The sequence below is a fragment of the Hipposideros armiger genome, unplaced genomic scaffold (assembly GCF_001890085.2).
Source record: "Hipposideros armiger isolate ML-2016 unplaced genomic scaffold, ASM189008v1 scaffold_10, whole genome shotgun sequence".
Classification (NCBI taxonomy): domain Eukaryota; kingdom Metazoa; phylum Chordata; class Mammalia; order Chiroptera; family Hipposideridae; genus Hipposideros; species Hipposideros armiger.
The window spans coordinates 9020715-9039145 of NW_017731360.1; the positions used below are offsets into that span (position 1 = coordinate 9020715).

General features: G+C 38.2%; 1 protein-coding gene across 1 annotated transcript in view; it reads right to left on the bottom strand.

Annotated features, from left to right (window-relative positions):
- The window catches only part of YTHDF2 (YTH N6-methyladenosine RNA binding protein F2), a 31480-nt gene that overhangs the window by 12162 nt on the left and 887 nt on the right, over positions 1 to 18431 (bottom strand). Inside the window, exons 2-4 of the mRNA XM_019660462.1 lie at positions 18095 to 18119; positions 17442 to 17521; positions 12871 to 14457 (exon numbers count right to left, since the gene is read on the bottom strand). Coding sequence (XP_019516007.1) covers positions 12871 to 14457; positions 17442 to 17521; positions 18095 to 18119 — 1692 coding nt within the window. The remainder of the gene's footprint in view (positions 1 to 12870; positions 14458 to 17441; positions 17522 to 18094; positions 18120 to 18431) is intronic.

An 18431-nucleotide genomic window follows, 5' to 3' on the forward strand; every position in this document is an offset into this window, starting at 1 on the left:
GCTGGCGAGCAGCCAGGCCCCAGTTCGGAGCACCAATATGAAGTAAATGTATTAACTAATAACCTTTCCTACCATCAAATTCTTTTTCAAACTGTTAATTAGTAGCTGAACTAGACACATTTCACCAAAAGGGTCAGAAGTAAAAAGCCTGGATAATCCAGTCTTCTTAGTACTTGAATAATAAATCTGACTAGTAACAGAACAAAGCATAAGATAAATAGATACGTTAACATTTTTCAGCTTAACTAAAAGTAAAATTAGGAAACACTAGCTCCAAACCAAAAGAAATGGTTTGTCAGGCTTGACTCTTCTCCAAGCACTCCTTGGTTCTCCACTAAGAACTACATTTGAACCAAAATTTCACATCAAAACCAATTTCTCAAAACACTTCAGAATGCAATTAAACAAATATGGTATTTAATAGCTTGCCAAATCCCCTCTACTCCCAGCATAAGCATAGTCTGCATTTGTACCCTCTTTCAGTGTATTCTAAGAGTTGGACCGCAAAATAGAAAACGAGTAGCACTATTAAGTACTATGGAAAAGTTATTGAAGAATTTTATTAGTCCCAAGTAAACAAAGGTGTGTATATATTGATGTGTAAGCATACATATATAATAAGCCTGACATCATGGATCACAATCATTCATGAAAGACCTGTATGGAGACACTTCCTTTATATATACATTTGATCTTCCTAACAACCTGATAAGATATTTTCCCTATTTTTTAAAAGTACTAAGGCTCGGAGTTTACTTGCTCAAATCAGTAACAGTGGAAGATAAGACACCAGATCTTGTTCTAGAGCCCCAGCCTTTCCACCACTATACATATGGTATGTTAACAAGACCACAGAATCTAGGATTCATGCTCTATTGATAATATCAATGTAATACACGTGTATCTAAATATTTTAAAAGCCCATCAATGTAAGATACTTAACAGACTCCCTTCCCACATTCCAAAAACTGATTACTTTTTTTTTTTTTTAATTGGGGAATTAGGGGGATGGGAACAGTGCTGGGGAATTGGGGGAAGAGGAACAGACAAGTTGCTGTCGTTTTGTTCTTCAGTCTAGTTGTGGAGGACGTTACTTCACTGGCCCAAGGTGGCACCACCATTGTGCTCTTCCCGGGAGAGGCAGATCAGTCACCGGCTTCTGGACGGCCGCTCACGGCGGCTGCTGGCCACTCATGCTGGCTGCTGGCTACATACGGTAGCCTATGGCAACCCACTGCCACAGGGACTGCAGCCTACACAGTCGCCAGCGACTCACGGCAGCCCAGCTCCAGGTTGAGCTGTTGTACAGCATCTTAGCTGTGGAGGGCAGTGTCACTGGCCCTCATATGTGGGATCCGAACCGGGCCCTCTGGCGTCCCAAGCCAGTTCTTAACCATTGCGCCACTCGGCTGGCCCAAAACTGATTACTTTTAAAAACCAGCCTTCAACATCTCAGTCTGGACAACTTCAGGATAGCTCATGGCCATTAAATCTTATAGCTTGAATTATCTAACTCTAAAAAATTAATGTGCCCACAAAAAGGAAGGTACAATAAAAGAACACTAAATAATGTACAACTTAAAACATTAAAGCCTCTTAGAAGTAGCCATAATGCCTCTAAAGAGGTTATAACACGAAGTTACATATAACATGAAGCAAAAGACACTGCCACCTTTTAATGGACAAAAAGTATAAGCAATTCACCAGAGGCTCATAATGCTGATGGCTGATGAAAAAAGGGCAATCTACTCAAAAGACCCTTTTAGCCTTAAGGTAGGCCACAGAGCTGAAAGGTACAGTCCGGGTTATCAGACACATACAAATTACAACATTGTTTCTAAAGAAGTAGTCTTGAGACTAGCAAGTAATGATTGCAGGGGGAGGGGAGTATTACTGTACTAAATAAGAAAACTTTAGAAACCAAACTTGCAGGAAAATGAGCATGAGGAATGTGGGAGTGCGGAGGGCACACAAAACACTAATGACATATATAATCCAGGAGTTCTCAAACTTTAAATACAAGAGAATCACTTACAGACCTGAGAGAATGCAGATTCCAAGGCCTCACCTCCAAAGAGCCTCATGCAAGAGGTGAGGGAGGACAAGAATCTGCAATGTAAGTACTCCCATATGGTAACTTATACAAACTGGGAAACGTCTCTTCAATTACTTCTAATCCTGTAAGAAATACCTAGGGAGTTTACTAAATAAAATTTCTCGTTTAGTTAAGTCAGGGGGCAGAGCCTAGTTATCGGTATTTCTATAAATATTTTCCAGATGACTCAAAGTTTAAGTCATTAATTCTTTTTTTTTGGAGTTTATACAATGAAGCTCTCACCCAGGTCCACCCTGCTCCTCTCCCCATCCCTTTGCAGGCTTACGGACTCCAAGTAAAGTAACATGTGTCATAAATGATTGAATTACCCAAGATTACCCAAGATGGGTTCTAGTTCTAGCTATGCCACTAAAGTAGGGTAATCTTGCAGTTTGTGTACAAAATGAGAGTGGGGTAGTCTAAAATCTTCCAGCTTAATTTTATAACATTATCCAGAAACATTTGTGTTCCCCCTTATTCCTGCTGCCTGTCATTAACAGCAACTTTCACAAGGTTAGGTAGAGTAGATCCAATTCACTCCATTTTGATGCTCCTGATGAGAGACATTAAACCTGACTGCTTAAATAAAAGTTTAAATTTCAATTAATTATGCTCTCCTCATAGGTCCACAAAGAGGTGACTAGCTACTGGCATCAGTAGGTCATAGAACATTGTTGTTAGCTATTTTAAATAAACGTGAAGGTGCAGCAAGGTTTAATAACAAAAAAAGCTTTGGGGCAAAACAAATTCCAGCTCTACAACCTAGCTAAGTGTCTTCAGAAAGTTATTCCTCTTTGAATCTCAGTTCCCTACCTGTAAAATGAAGATAATCTAAACTATTCTACAGGATTACTGTAAGGAATTAAAGATATGAAAAGTGCCTAATATATAGATGTCAAAAAAATGCCTAAGTATGGGTAAATACTTGAGTAAGGGAAAAAGCAGGATAAAATACTATACAGAATATAATTGTATAAACCACTTATATAGGTAAAGATGAGACAGAAAAATGTCAAAATGAGTGGTTCTGCCAGAGTAGAGGAATTATGGTGATTTTTCTTTTTTCCCTACATGCTATAATTTGGCTATACTTTACAATGAAAAACAAATGCAAAGGTAAAATTTGGAAATAGTAATATAAAACTTGCCCAGTGCCGACTTTTTACATGCAAACACTTTAAAAGTTCTATATGCTTATCCAGACCGATTACCAAAAAAGTTCGCATGAAGCCAAAAACTTGTCTACCTTTTCTAAATGGCTTCATGATTACACAAGTGATATGGCCAAATTTTTAACTTAGACATATGTAGAAGAGTACTAATTATTTCATAAGAACCACCAGGTATTACTGTAGCAGTAAGTGCAAATTAGAAAGAAAAGAAAACTAAGGCCGGCCGAGTGGCTCAGTTGGTTAAGAGCTCGCTCTAGAGTGCAAGCTCTGAGCAACAGTGGTTCAAGTCCTGCCTGAGCTGAGCTGCTGCTGAGGTGCCAACAGGTGGCAGGATGGCTCAGCTTAAAAAAAAAAAAAAAAAGAAAAGAAAGAAAACTGCTTGCCTCTTCCCTTTCTTTCCCCTCCATATGCAACAATTCAAACTTGGGGGTTAGCCATTTTCATCTTTCCACTATCTTTTCCTATCCATCCTTCCAGACCCAACTCAAATCCAGTCTTCCATAAAAATGTCTTTACTCTAGTCCTAGCTGGTCTTGCTATTCTTTTCTTCCACATTTGGTCTCATACTGTAAATTTATCACTTTAATATAAACTGTCCTATACTGTTCCATTTATATCATCTCTTACTTGGTATCTTCTCCTTATGGTTAACTGGAGTTAAATCAGTTCAATAAGTGATTATTCAGCAAGCATCGAAAATGATTAGGGCACTATATGTTGAACTAATTGTTATAAGCAGAAGAATTTGGTTCAGGGGAGGTGGCTGCAGCAAGCATATTTAAACTGAATTACCTGTTTCTGTGGAGGAGAAAGGAAGAAGGATGATCTGAGCTACTACACTCAGAGCCAGGTATCCTTGCTCACCTACAGACTTGCAGGATTCAATGGTAGAGAGATTTTTTTGTTTGTCCTAATTCAGGGAACAGTGCTTTTTCTCTGCATAAAACTGCTGAACAGCTACAAGTAACAGTTCCTTGTCATACTGTCTCTTAAACTAAAGCAGTCAAAGCCAATGCTGTAGCCTCTTCACCTCCTGTGAGATGTCTTCCTCATCCCCTTCTCCCTCGAGGCGAAATAAACCAAATGCACCTAGATGAGATGCTGAAGCTGCAGAATCCTTACATTTCTTCCATTTCAAAACAGACTCCCCACCACAACTTCCATCCACCAGTCCTCTGTTTTAAAAAAAAACTCACATCATCCAATGAGTTCCAAATTACTCCTATGCTTCAGAGAGATGCTTGGGGGATCTCCCAGGGGGAAAAAGGAGGCTAAGCATGTAAAGTCAGACATACATGGGAGTTCTGTTTAAGGTTTTGTTTGGAAACAGGATGGAGAGGGGTAATTCCACTGCAAGACTGAAAACTGTTAGCCATATCTGTTAGCCCTATCAAAAACAGAATACTGCCATTTTTAATACTCAATTGTTTTTCACATTTTTATATGGTCTAATTTACCAAAATAGCCCATACTAACTAAATAAAAGCTGGTTTTGCTTCACTAAATCTCTTTAAGGCTTGGAACAGACCGCTTGGAAGACTTTGTGGGTAGGGAGAGGTGGGAATTAATAGAAACAACAAATACAGTCTGTTAAATGTGTGGAAACTAAAACCTTCAAACTCCTAAGAACAAAGCACTCTGATGTTACTTTTATTCAACAGATAGCTGGTTGGCATTTGCAGTCATCATCTGCTACCTATCTGCAGTCTCTGAATAAATTGATTATACCCCACTGCTTGAAATTCTATTCAAGATATAACCCACCCTTTCCTTGTTCACTTTCTGAAGCTCAGACTATTCCATCTGAATCTATTTCACTTGCTCCCTCTTTAACCCATCCTTTAAATTTTGTTATTTCTGGGGGTTCTTTCTTTGGCCCTCTTTTCTCACTGCATGTTGGCTCTAGAACCGCACTGCAGAAGTAGGAACAGCAGCTCTGCTTTCTTAGCTTGTGTGACTTTGCAACATTTACTCTTTTCTGTGCTTCAGTGTCTTCCATCTGTAAAACTGAGATAGCTGTGCCTACCTCACAATGATATGAGAATTATGGAAACATGTATGTATTCAGGACAGCTGTGTACTGACAATATATCAAGTGGTCAATAATTTCAGCCATTATTTTTATTACCAATATTCTTGAATAATTTAAATTCTTCCATGCCTTTACCTCTACAGAGGGCTGAAAATTCCCAAATTTCTAGCAACCGATCGCTCTTCGGACCTCCAGATCCTACTCTTACCTTATTGTCCTACAGGCCCCCAAACACTATTTCCAAAAGTCAACATATCTCCAAACCCTAATCCTAACCTGCTGCTCATCTCATATTCTCTAATTTTTTTAAATAACTAGTCAGCAAATACATCTACCACATTCTTCAAATCCAACTTCCCCATCTCCATTGTCTTGGCTCAGGCCCTCATTGTCTTTTTCTCCCAGATTAGCCTCTCATTTAATCTTTGAGCCACTTATACCTATCTCTCTTCATTTAAATAGATGAGTTTAGATAAATTGCTAACCTGAGTTTCCCTTTCCCTATCTGTAAATATGGGTGATTGCCTCCCAGGGTTGGTGTGGGAATTAAAGTAAGACTGTGAAAGTACCTAACAGTCAATGCTCAGTAAGTATTTCATCCTTCCTATCCTCCAAACTGTCACTCCATATCAACTATCCATCCTCTACAATCCAACCAAAACTAAAACTAAAGAATAGGATAAAATCCAAAGTCCTTCATATACTGGGTCAAACAAACCTGTTCAGTTTTATCACTTACCATTCTTTTCCGCATTAAACTTCTCATTCTGAAAACGTAACCTAAGCATTCACAAGACAACCATTCACAAGACATTCTGTCTCTTCCTAGAATGCCCTTCTCCCCACTTTTCTATCTGGCAAACTCCATTTATCGCACAGTGGTCTTTGAGCTTTGGGGCTAGAAAGACTGTGGTTCTTCGGGTGTAGTTCCAACATATTTAACTTGTTAAGACAAAAGTGAAAAAACAAAGACATGTCAGAACTTCACTGGATCGTCAATGATTTGAGGAACCTCTTTGCAAAACTGGATAATTTTAAATTTCCTCAAATTTTTGTATTATTCAAAACATATCAGAGGTACAAACGTGACACACTTAATTAAGTTTAATCTGCACTAACATTTTCTCCATCACTTTAAGTCTAGAAAATCAACATAATTCAAGTCCTGATTTGTATGTAGCGGTTGCCAGTTTCGATGGTGTAAATAACATGGCTGATTTCAAAAATACCAATGTGGTATCACTGAATGTGGGGCTGAGAAGAGATGTATAAATAGCACAGTATTATATATTGATACAAGAGATGTAAATAACATCAAGAACAATGAATCTGAATATTATGGTTTAATGGTAATATTTTAAGCTTATGTAGTTTAATTGTAATTCATATTACAAGCTGTAACTTATAATGTAATTTAATATAACACCTTTTAATACAATGTATTTAAGTTTATGTAATTTGTTTCATAATGACTATTTAACAACCAGCTTGCTAAAATTCTTGAAAGCTAAACAGCTGGCTCACAATTAGCGAGGTCCGGCACATCTTTGGACTTACACTGAAATACCAACTCCACCACTTATTAGCTATGAGACCTTGTATAAATAACCTCTTTGAACTTGCTTCCTCATCTGTAATATGAGAATGATATATTAGATGAGATAGCTAACTTTTATGTGCGCTATGTGCCAAGCACTTATTACATGCCAAGCACTGTGCTATCATTTGAGTACTTACTGCTCATTCTATTCCACATAGTTCAAATGTTATTCCGCCATGAAGCCTTCCTTAATTTCCCCAAAGTTATCACTCTTCTCCAGAAAGCAAAAACATTTCTTCATTCCTCCATTACAACTCTTATACCATACCCATTCTGTTGTCCTCTTAACAACAATGGTCCTAAAGCAAAGATGGTGCCTTGTTTATCTGTTCTATCCCAGCAATTAACAAAATCATTTTTTGAAAAATGGATACAAAAGCATGGTTCAGAGATCCAAATTCAGTGTCATCTATTCTCTTCTAGTCCTCCTTTAAGGAGCTGCAGAAAGGCATATTTTATCATCCACAAAGCAAGGAAGGTAATGAGTAATACAAATACAATTTCCTCAAACCATTTGGCAGAGACAAGTAAATTCGTCTGCAAGACAGCAGTAGACAGAGAAAGCCTTAGAATTTTACAAAAAGTTTAGGTTTACCAATGCCATCCCAATTAAAACAGGATGCCCACTAACTAGTTGTGAAGAGTAAATTTAAAACAGCAGTGGAGTGGGGGCATGTTAAATGGAAAGGAACAATACCCACGGTTATTTATTTCCTAAGGACTTAATAAGAAGAAAACAATGTATTTGGCTAAAGTGATGTTTTCTTCCTCTCTGACTTTTGTATTACTAAAACTTGGCTATTTTTAAATGTTTCTAAAGTTGAAGATGGAGCCATGGTGATTACTTCAAATATTTCTCAACAAGGGGCAAAATGCCCAAATTAAAGGATTAGGAGGAAAAAAAATGGCTGTAAGGAAAAAAAATACTTCCTTATAAAGTCAAACATTACTTGTGCCAACATTATAGAAAAACTGGATTTTAGATAAAGGAAACATTTCTCTTCAATAATCATGCCTATGTTCCTTTAATGAATAAGTCTTTAGTCCATTCTAGGTAACAATTTTTTACTAATACACAGTAAATATATTAAAAAATAATTACCAATATACCTAATTTGTAGTAAGATTCATTAGGAATCTACCAATTCTTTCTGCATTCACGTTCTTCTAGCCTCAAGTCCTTTATTTTTTAATATGTCATAAGTATTTAGGTCCTAAATTATAGAACAGAAACAATAACCTTCCAAAAAAGACCTATTTAGTAGCATCAATTCCCCTTCCATGAACTTCAAATGTTATCTTGGACCAGTTAACCCTCTTATCCTTGGTGTCTCTGATTTAGATTACCCTATGTATGAATCTTCCCTACAACACTGTCTAATAAAAGATCTTTTAGAAACTCTCATGTGACTAAGAACTCCATTTTTAGAAAATTCTCGCTTTTATTTACAAAAATCTTCCTCCCTATAAACTCTATCCATTGGTTCCAGTGCTGTCTTTGGCGCAGAGAATAAACCTACCAGTTTTAAAAGCATTTGATGACAGCTATCACATTCCCCCTCTAAATCATCTCTTCTGAGCTAAACATTCTGCCAAACACCAAGGCACATTATAATGAGAAATAACAGTAACATATATGAAACACTGGGAAGTGAGCTGTATGTATTTAAAAATATATCTATTAAGGGCCGGCCCAGTGGCTCAGTTGGTTAAGACCTCGCTCAAGAGAGGGAGCCGGTTCAATTCGCAGCCCGAGCTGAGCTGCCGCTGAGCTGCCAACAGGCAGCAGGATGGCTCAGCTAAAAAAAAAAAAAAAACTATATATATATTTTTACCATATACTTGTTCACCTTTATTTCTATAAGCTTCCCAGCACCTTCCTTGCACAGGTTACATCAAGGAGCTCCTCCGTCCTTATTCAAATTAGGCTCTAATGCTTTTAAAGCCAACTTTGTACCTGTCTTAGTAGACTCTTTCTATATCAAACTAACTGCATCAACATTTCATTCAACTCTTTTTTACTAATCTCCAAATTTCCCTCTCGAGAAACTCATTCCACAAATACCAATTAGACTTGCTCTTGAACTGTACAGGAATTCCTGTTCCAAGTTATTATCTATACAGTGTCACAGATTTGGTCTGTTTTGAACCTATGTTCACGCTTCCCAAAATACATCTATCATCTCTACATCTTTCAAGATTCAGCTCAGAGATCACTTCTTCCAGGTTTCTTCTATGACCAATCCACCCACAGCACAGGCTGGGGTTAGGCAATCTTCAAGGTTCCAAATTGGCACCCTGTACATACCTTGAGAAAACACTTTTCTGTTTTGTGCTATTACCTGTCACTAATGTAAGGATCCTGGTTTCTCTGTAGTGTCTAGCACACAGTAAAGTTGTTCAAAGAAAAGATAAAAAGCTTCCTCTCATTTCTTAAACAGCACAATAAAATTTTAGTATGTCCAAGTCACCATTTTTAGGTCTTCTAGGAGTAATTTTAGAGGTACTAAAATCCTGCTATTCTATGATTATCAGGTGGGTACTAGACTTAGCAGGGGATCAACGTCCTAAGTTAAACAAATGTCTAACTGCTATCCTGTACACCTGAAACTAATAATATTGAATGTCAGCTGTAATTGAAAAATAAATTTTTTTAAAAAAAGCAATCCTGTTATTCTCACCTAATAAGCAACAAAATTTTTAAAAATATACACCTTGAGCTGTTGTCACTATAATCACATCATTTCTAGATCTATCTCTACGCTCCCATTAGCTTTCCTGTTATTCAAAAATTCATTTACCCAAGTGCCTGAGTATAACACTGGCCTAGGCTTTAAGAGAATTATGCAGCTCTTAGTCCCCTATACTATTCTTATTTTTACCTATAGTCAAAAGTCTAGAAATACAAGACAAAAACTAAACCAACTATTATGAGGTTTATTAAAAAACATATTATTAATGCAGGACTATTACAAATAATGCCAGACTATTCCAAAGTTGAGACAAAGGGAAAAGTTAACTCACTGTTGTCTTCTTCTGAATAGCTGACAGTAATTTTCTCAAACAAAAATATTTTTAAGAAAGAAAAAGGGATGTATGGCAATATATAGCACAGCCAAGACCTTCAAAAAGCATACATCCTTACATCCAGCAGTAACAATAAAGGACAGATGTGAATCATTATTTATGTCAAACAATGTTTACTGCAGTATTAGGTGGAAAAATTATAAAGAAGCTAACACATTCAACAATTAGGGATTGGTAAATTATATCTACGATAGACTACTATGAGGCCATCAAAAGTGATGTCACAGGAGAGTATTTAACAAGTAGGGAAAGGTTCTAAACAAATGCAGAAAGCAGGTTACAAAACAGTATCTGAGGTATACAACAAAGTAGACAGGATATCAAAGATGTTACTAAAATCTGCTGGAAGTTTCAAGCCAAATAGCTCCAATGCTTGAAGGTTCTACGATCCTGAATTAGATCATGTGACAGAACAAGTCAGTAATACTAGGCAAAAATGGCTGTAATTCTGCTTCAGTGTGTTCTGCCAAAATACGTGCCCAGTATCAGAACTTTGGAATAGCTGTGACATCATTTTCAGGATGAAGTTTAAATATTTCCCTACTTACTGAGTTACCATGCCCATCTGGCACGAAGATTTTTTGCAATCTTGTAAATAATACAAAAGCACACACACAAACACACAACCTAAGGGCATCTACTGCCTCAATGAGCTATCAGTCCCACTCTCATGAAACTTGTTTTGTCTTAGAAGCCTAACAAAGACTGAAGAACAGTTTACAGTCAGTTATGTAAGGATGTTAAGGATAACAGTGGGCAACGGAGTAAGGCAATACTGACTGAAATGCTAACTGGGTTTAGAAGTAATCACAGGGACCTTTCTGAAACCCCAGCAAGCTCTTCTTACAGAAGGGTAAACTAAAAGTAATCTGACACAAGTATAATCGAAGCTTTTTTTTTTTCTTGGTGGTTTGTTCACTTGCCTGAAAACAATTAGGATACTTATTCAAAGGTCTTTATGGAATGGTTTTAAGGAAGATCCATTAGTTAGCTTAACAAACACCCTAAACCATATTACGTACACTCTGAAAACATCACAAGACTGGCCAATTCCAACATATGAATCTTACACCTGTTTAAGAAGTTCAATAATCATTCACTGAAGTGAATTTAATACAAATACGTATTTGATTAAAAGTTTACATAAGTTAACGATCCTCAAATTTGCTACTTCGTTTTCAAACCAGTTTCCCCACTAGCTCTAACACATACCAGTTCATCTTAGCATCTATGCTGTGCATTCCTAATATTCCTGTCTTTGTCATCCTGCTTTTAATCACAAGATGTAGAACAGAACTTTGCAGATGAAAGCAAGCAGATTCATAGTATGAGATGGATATTATGCATGTTTCAAGTGGTTAAACTAAGCACCTGGACTCCCTTCATACACGTTAAAAATCTGTCATGCCACTACATGGTGCCTAAAAGGTCATGACCCCCTTCCTTGCACCTCTATAAACCAGGAGCCTCTGAAGGGCATCTTTAGAGCCTTTCAGATATCTGGCAAAAATAACCAGTAAACTATCTTTTTCTAAAAGATTATGGCAGATTTTAAGTTAAACTTTGAAGAAGGGAAGAGGAGAGTTTCAAGTACTAAAAAGGAGCAAGTTTCTGACAGCCAATTTTTCCCCAACACTTTCAGCATCATTGATAAGTGTATCTCCATTTCTTATTTGTCTGTACACACTAGATTATCAGTCGGTAACCATCCTGCCTTAGACAACTATGCACCTCTGATTGTTTTATGCAGGTGGAGAATCTACCAGGGACTCACTGCTCAAAGGATTAAGTGTTTATTGACATAACAAGTGCCTCAGATCCAAGATCAAATATATAAGATCCCTATGAATTCATGACAAATTTAAGGAAAATATGTTTACAGAAGCTTGTTAGGTTTTGTTTTTTATTTTACATTTAAGGCTAATCACTCGGAAGTCTCTCAATCATTTATAGAGTTTTTTAAATTTTCCTCCTTGCCCATAATCTTTCCACCCACTTCCTACATTTAAGTATGTCTAAGTTCTAGATAATATATCATCTGCCCCAACCAGTGCTTTATCATTTCCTTTTGGTCCTCAAGTTTACATTCACTCAATATACAGGGACCAGGCATTACCAACTCTTTCAAATAAACTCAACTCTTTAGTTTGGACCTATTCTCCATCACGCTGCCCAACATTTCCACTTGTTACAAAGGAAACAAGAGAAAGTGGCCCTTCAGGAATACAACAAAATATTAAGGACAAGAGGTCAGTTTTTTCTGATTAGCTGTTTTCCAAGTTTTACATAATAAACATTAACTTTTCCAATGGGAAAAGGGTTTTGAAAAAAGTAAGCAGAACACTACTAAGGATAGAAACAAGAAAGTTAGTTCTAAAAAACATCCTCTTGACATTGCCAGTTGTCAGAAGGCAGACTGAAGGGCGATGTCAAGGCTTGATGACACACCAACTCTTGAAAAAAAAAAAAAAACCACAGTAGCCCTTAGGCCAAGTTATTTCCAACAGAACTTTTATCTTTTTCTCTGCCTTATTACAGCTTCAATCGTTTCCTACTTTAATTTCCACAATTCTATCGTGTCAATCATTCATCCCTTTGCATTTCTTTTAAACTCATTCTTCAACCCTTTCTGCATCATATAAATTCAGTTTCTCAACACTGTTTCTACTTTCAAGCCCAAATGTCTGTCCTCCATTCACGTTCCCACATTCCTTCACACTAAGGTTCAGATAGTAAGACCAATTATACTTCCATAAAGACTTGAACTGTTAAGTGATACTTGTGTTATTTACAGAGCTTTTATTAACAGTTCAATATAATACCTCTCCTGTTCTCGCTAGTCCTTCTCCTTCTCTAAAAGTCTTAAGAATGGTAAGCTGGTTACCTTTTTAACACTTTCTTCTTCCTCTTGGCGTTTCTCATAATGTGAGAAGTCATCAAAAATGGAAGTGGTGTGCTTGTAGCTGGCTATGATTTTCAACACCTGCTTAGCTTTTTCCAGAGGCACTTCCTGAGTGTCCCTGGAGTTGGTCACTGGTTTATTCTCGTTGTTCTCTAGGCGAATGTGTCGCAGCTGGCTATTGGGAACGTCCTTCACAAAAATCCACCTGACATCAAAACGACCCTTCCATTTGTCCTGGGACCACACGCCTGCACATGTGTTGTAGTCCACAGCAGATTTCATTTCCGCAACGCCACAGAAGTGTCCACTGCCGTTGACACTGAAAAGTAAGTAAACGGGGCCTTTCCCGTTCATTGAGCGATAAGCAGCATCCAGTCTCTTGTTACCATGCTCTGTGCTGCACCAGATATTATACTTAATGGAACGGTGGATATCGTCCTCAGAGTAGCTCTTAATGATGAAAACCCGGCCATGTTTCAGATTCCAGTCAAAATCCTTGGGGTTATAGTTATTAATGGACCGTAGTTTCTCCAACACTGGGTGAGGTTCTGAAGGAGTAGATCCAGACCCGGCCTGAGACTGTCCTACTCCATTACCATCCACCCCATTATGACCAAACCCACTGCCACGGTTCCGAGGTGCTACCCAGCGGGTTGGCTGAGCTGCCTGTTGCTGGACTGAGAGCTGGGCAGGCTGTGGTGGAGGTGGGGGCAATGGCTGTGTCTGTTGCCCTACTGATGCCTGAGCCACTGGTGGGCTATTGTTAGCCTGCTGACCTACAGGCTGGGGAGACCCCTGGGTTGGCTGCTGGCCTATATTCTGAACCAAAGCCTGTGAAGGGGCTTTTGCAACAGGACCCTTGTTATCCCAAGTTCCAATATCCATGTTATGCTTTATTGGGGGTGGTGGAAGACTTGACCCTGCAATACCATTCTTGGTCTTCAACTTAGGTTGCTGTTTTGCAGGCTTGCTAGCAATATCAGCCCAAGAAGCTGGTTTTGGAGGAGCAATGGTAGCTGGGGGTAAACTATTAGAAGCCACAATGTTACTAGTAATGGATCCGCTACCAACAGCAGAGCCTACAACTTTAGGAACATTGCTTGCAACTTCTGTGCTACCCAACTTCAGTGCTGCCATCCCTTGGTCTATAGTATTCATGCCAGGAGCTTTATTGAGGGTCTCGCTGGCAAAAGCTGACTGTCCATCAATCATGGCTCCACCTAAGGAGCTAGGTGCATAAGCATAATTGCTACTATATCCAGAGCTCTGAGTAGACTGTCCCTGAGAACTGTTATTTCCCCAAGCTGAGAAGTCAATCCCACTGGGAAAGAAATTAAAACCATGCTGACCAAGAAATGGAGTGCTACCAAGGGCTCCTGGTTGCCCAAACATTGCATCTGGTAGGAAGTGAGGCTCTCCGTTGCTCAGCTGTCCATAGGAAGTTAGATATGGCATGGCTGTGTCACCCCCAGTAGACCAAGCAGCTTCACCCAAAGAATAGGAGAAGCCAATCGAGGGACTGTAGTAACTGGGTAAGTAGGAATCTGACATGGCAGTATATGCATTATTCTGTGGAAGAAAGAAAAAAAAAGGCAAATCAAAACTAAACACAAAAATAAACTACAATCAGGACATTTACTCTCCCAATTATTTACACAATTCAAATATTTCCACCATTACATTAAAAAAGTGACCATTTCAGATGTTTTCTTCCTATAAACTTCCTATTTTTGTATTGTTAGATATTTTGGTTTAATAATTGAAATGTTTAAAATTAAAGTTAAACTGGCTTACAGCGACTACTTAACTTTAACACTATAATTCAGTAAAGGGAAAACCCAGATCTCATCAACAGTTAAGAACTGCTCTACAGAAGTGTTGAGATGATGCTTTTACTAAAATCAGTATCTCTGGATTTGAGTGGGAATTTTGGCAGGACACAGGAGTGTTCAAAAGGTTTTCCTAGTAAAACCACGCTACAACAGATAAAACAAAACGAACTGGAAATTTCAAGTTCTATCCCAAAAATCTATGCAGCCATTCCTCAATCATAAACCAAAAGGCAAGGTTCACAATACCTAGTTTACAGTGACAGCCTCTTGGCAAACCATCTGGGAACATCAACAGATGTCACTATTTAATTATAACTTGTAAAGGAAATATATAGTAGCTTCCAGAGCGTTTAAAACTAGAAAAATGTTGCTACCTGTTCTGCTTCTCCTATAAAATGGCTGTAAGCTGAAAGGCAAACCTAACCTTTCCATTAAAAACAGGAACATAATTCTAAAGACACTACACAGTCCATATCTTTAAAAAAGGAATCATCCTCAACCAGAAACATAAACTTACATGCATTAGAAGACAAGTTACACTGCAAAAACCTCAATCATTTATCTTACTTAGTTTGTGCTGAAAGTATTTTTTCATTTCTTTTTTATGAATCCTAGAGTTCACAGAATAGTCCCTTAAATGATAAGCTATAGGTACCTAAAATTGGTCTCTATAGATGTAGATACAGCTCAACTCAAAATACAATACTTTACCCTAACTTCAAAGTAGCTCTTGAATATAAGAATCCGTTAACTAATCAAAATAGGGAGTTCTGCTCTTAAGAGATTTGGAAGACCGTAACCACATTTGGCGTTAGGTTTGTACTACCACCAATGGTACTTCTCCCTAGTCACTAAAACACATCTCTTGAAAATTAAATGTTTCCACTAATGTGGTTTGATGGTTTAATGGTGGTGCTCCTCTGGCAATTTAAATTTTCCTTGAAAAAAGCTGTCCTTTCTCACGTAGACTTTTCTTAAAATTAAGAGTATTTCTCTGAGGCGGCTGGTTAGCTCAGTTAGTTAGAACACAGTGCTCACAAGACCAAGGTTGCTGGTTCGATCCCCACATGAGCTGCTGAGCTGTGCCCTCCACAACTAGATTGAAACAACTACTTGACTTGGAGCTGATGGGTCCTGGAAAAACACAGTGTTCCCCAATTTAAAAAAAAAAAAGAGTATTTCTCGAAGATAGTGTTAATATTTTAAGAAACCCAAACCCATTATGTGTAAGAAATTCAGTCTATAATCAATGGATTAAACCTGAAAGATTATTCCAACATAAGGCAATGAAAAAGTGGCTAAAAAATAGATGAATTACTCTTGATGACAAACTACAATGGACAAAGATTCTCAGACTGTCTATTCAACAAAGATTTTTATTTTCCCCAATATCTTAAAAATAAAGACATTTCTACTTTAGCTTACTTGAGAAAGAAAAAACACAAATGCACTTAATATCACAGGTTATTCCATTATATAGCTAAATGTTTACACCTGAACTGGCAGGTTCCCACATGCCCCTGAGCTCAAAAATCTGAATTACACAATGTTTCACAAGAACTACCTACAATTATATTTCCAAATGCTCCCACTCTCCCTGTTATAATAATTACGTAAGCAAACTACTTCAATAGCAGGAACCTATTAATAGTTCATTCCTCTACTTCCTCCCCTACTTTTCCTGATTAACTGGTTGTCTTCTGCAAAAACTTTTTTCCAGTCACTTAAGTGGTTTCTATACATTCAATGCAGAAATTTTTACATAAGAAATCTAAAACTTTTATGTAAGAATTGGGTCTAAGTATGGGCATACGCTATTATGTCAAATTATTCTAGACTATTATACATATTATACATCATCTGTTCAGAATTTATATAAATATTCCATAAGCTTCTTCTTTTAGAATATTTGGATGAGTTATTGCCAATTTTCCTCCTGATTTATTAGTCTGGGGAGTTACACTTAATTGCTACAACTTTGTGACTGTCTTTGGTACCCAAGATACTTATACGAAAGAACTACAAAATTAAAGTTTCTATGTGCATAAGTCTTGTACCTGGATGCAACTAATGTTCACATCAGAAAACAAATTACATTGCAAAAACCTCATCACTCTTAATCTTAGTTCGTGCTAAACAGTATTTTATCTTCCTTTAACTTGATTTTGTATATCCTATAACTCCCTTAGGTGAGACTCTAGAAATATACAAAGATAATCTCTATTGATGCAGATACAGCTCAACTCAAAAATATGAGTACCTAACTCCAAAATAGTTCCGCTAATCTAAAAACCCACTAACTAGTGGCCACAGAGAAGGAAGAATATTCAGTTCTGCACTACCGAATACAGTTCAGGTGATTTAGTTTTCCCCATCACAAATGAATCCAATTTTCCAAAAAGAAAAAGGTTTTGGGGGTGAAAATTCAGAATATTTAACACTGGAAAGTATTAAGTTTTGCACTGTATATTTTTGGTAAGGAGGAAGAATTACTCAAACAGATGTTACTGTTAGCACACTGTAAAATGTCACCAGGACTAGTCTCAGTACAATATGTTTGCTGACGTAAGAGATAGAAATCTTAACAGTATACATTTGTAACAATTTTTTATCACACTAATATTAAGAACGTCACTCCTGAAAACAAGACTTATCTATAGAGCAGAGAAAAAACAACAGTATACACCCTTTGATCAGGTATGTAAACGGTTAACTACTCACGGGCCTCGCCTGTGGACTCAAGTAAGGTTCAAAATCATCATCATTTAATCCATCCTTCTGATGTACAGATCCATTTTGTACTAAAGGGAAAAAATTCAAATTAGGAGTGCCTCAATCGTACAATCTCCCTCCCAAACTAATCAAATATTATCCTAACCAGAGAAAAACCTTACTAAATAGAGCAATTAAGTTTGAATCTCAAAAAGATAAAGAGGAGAGTGAATGCTGAGCAATACTCATCAGTGCAAGTCTCCCTCCACCCAGAGCAAGTTCATCTAAAAAGGTCATTTTATTGGCTCCTCTAGATTTCAATGCCCTCCCGCTTCCCCTCCCCCGACACATGTGAGTACTTCCAGAGTGTGATCCACGAGGATGAAAAACAAAGGCCTTCTAAGATCTACAGGAAACTAAGGACCTGAGTGAGACATTTCAAAACCGAATCCACCCCCACCCTTAATGAATTACTCCTTGTTCGCTAAAAAGCTGCTCGCCAGCTGCAAGAACACACCGAAAGAGTCAAATACTTAAGTATGAGGCACCTGCGACTAAGCGGCTTCCGAAAGGTCCTCGCCCAGGGGCGCTTCCCGGAGACCCCGCCCCCACTACTCCGGGTCCCCCTCCCGGCTCAGGGCCACTGGCGGAGCCGGGCTCACCTTTGTTTCCTTGACCTTTTGGTCTCTGCGGACGAAGGAAACGTCGCCGAGCAGCAAGTTGTCCGAGGAAGAAATGGAAAAGGAAAGACAAATTAAAGCCAGGCCGGAGAAAGGAATAAAGGAGCAGACCTGAAGGGAGGCTTCAGGAATGGTGGTGAGGGGGAGGCGGAAAACGGGAGGCAGGAAAACACGCTAGGCCGGGGGGGGGGAGGGGGGGCGCGGAGAAAAAGCCGAGGACGCGCCAGAAGCAACGCGAGGGGGCCTAGGATTCAAGGAAGGGGAAGGGAACAAGGAAGAAAAACGAGGCCCGCTGAGGAGGGAACGCGGCGCAGCCAGT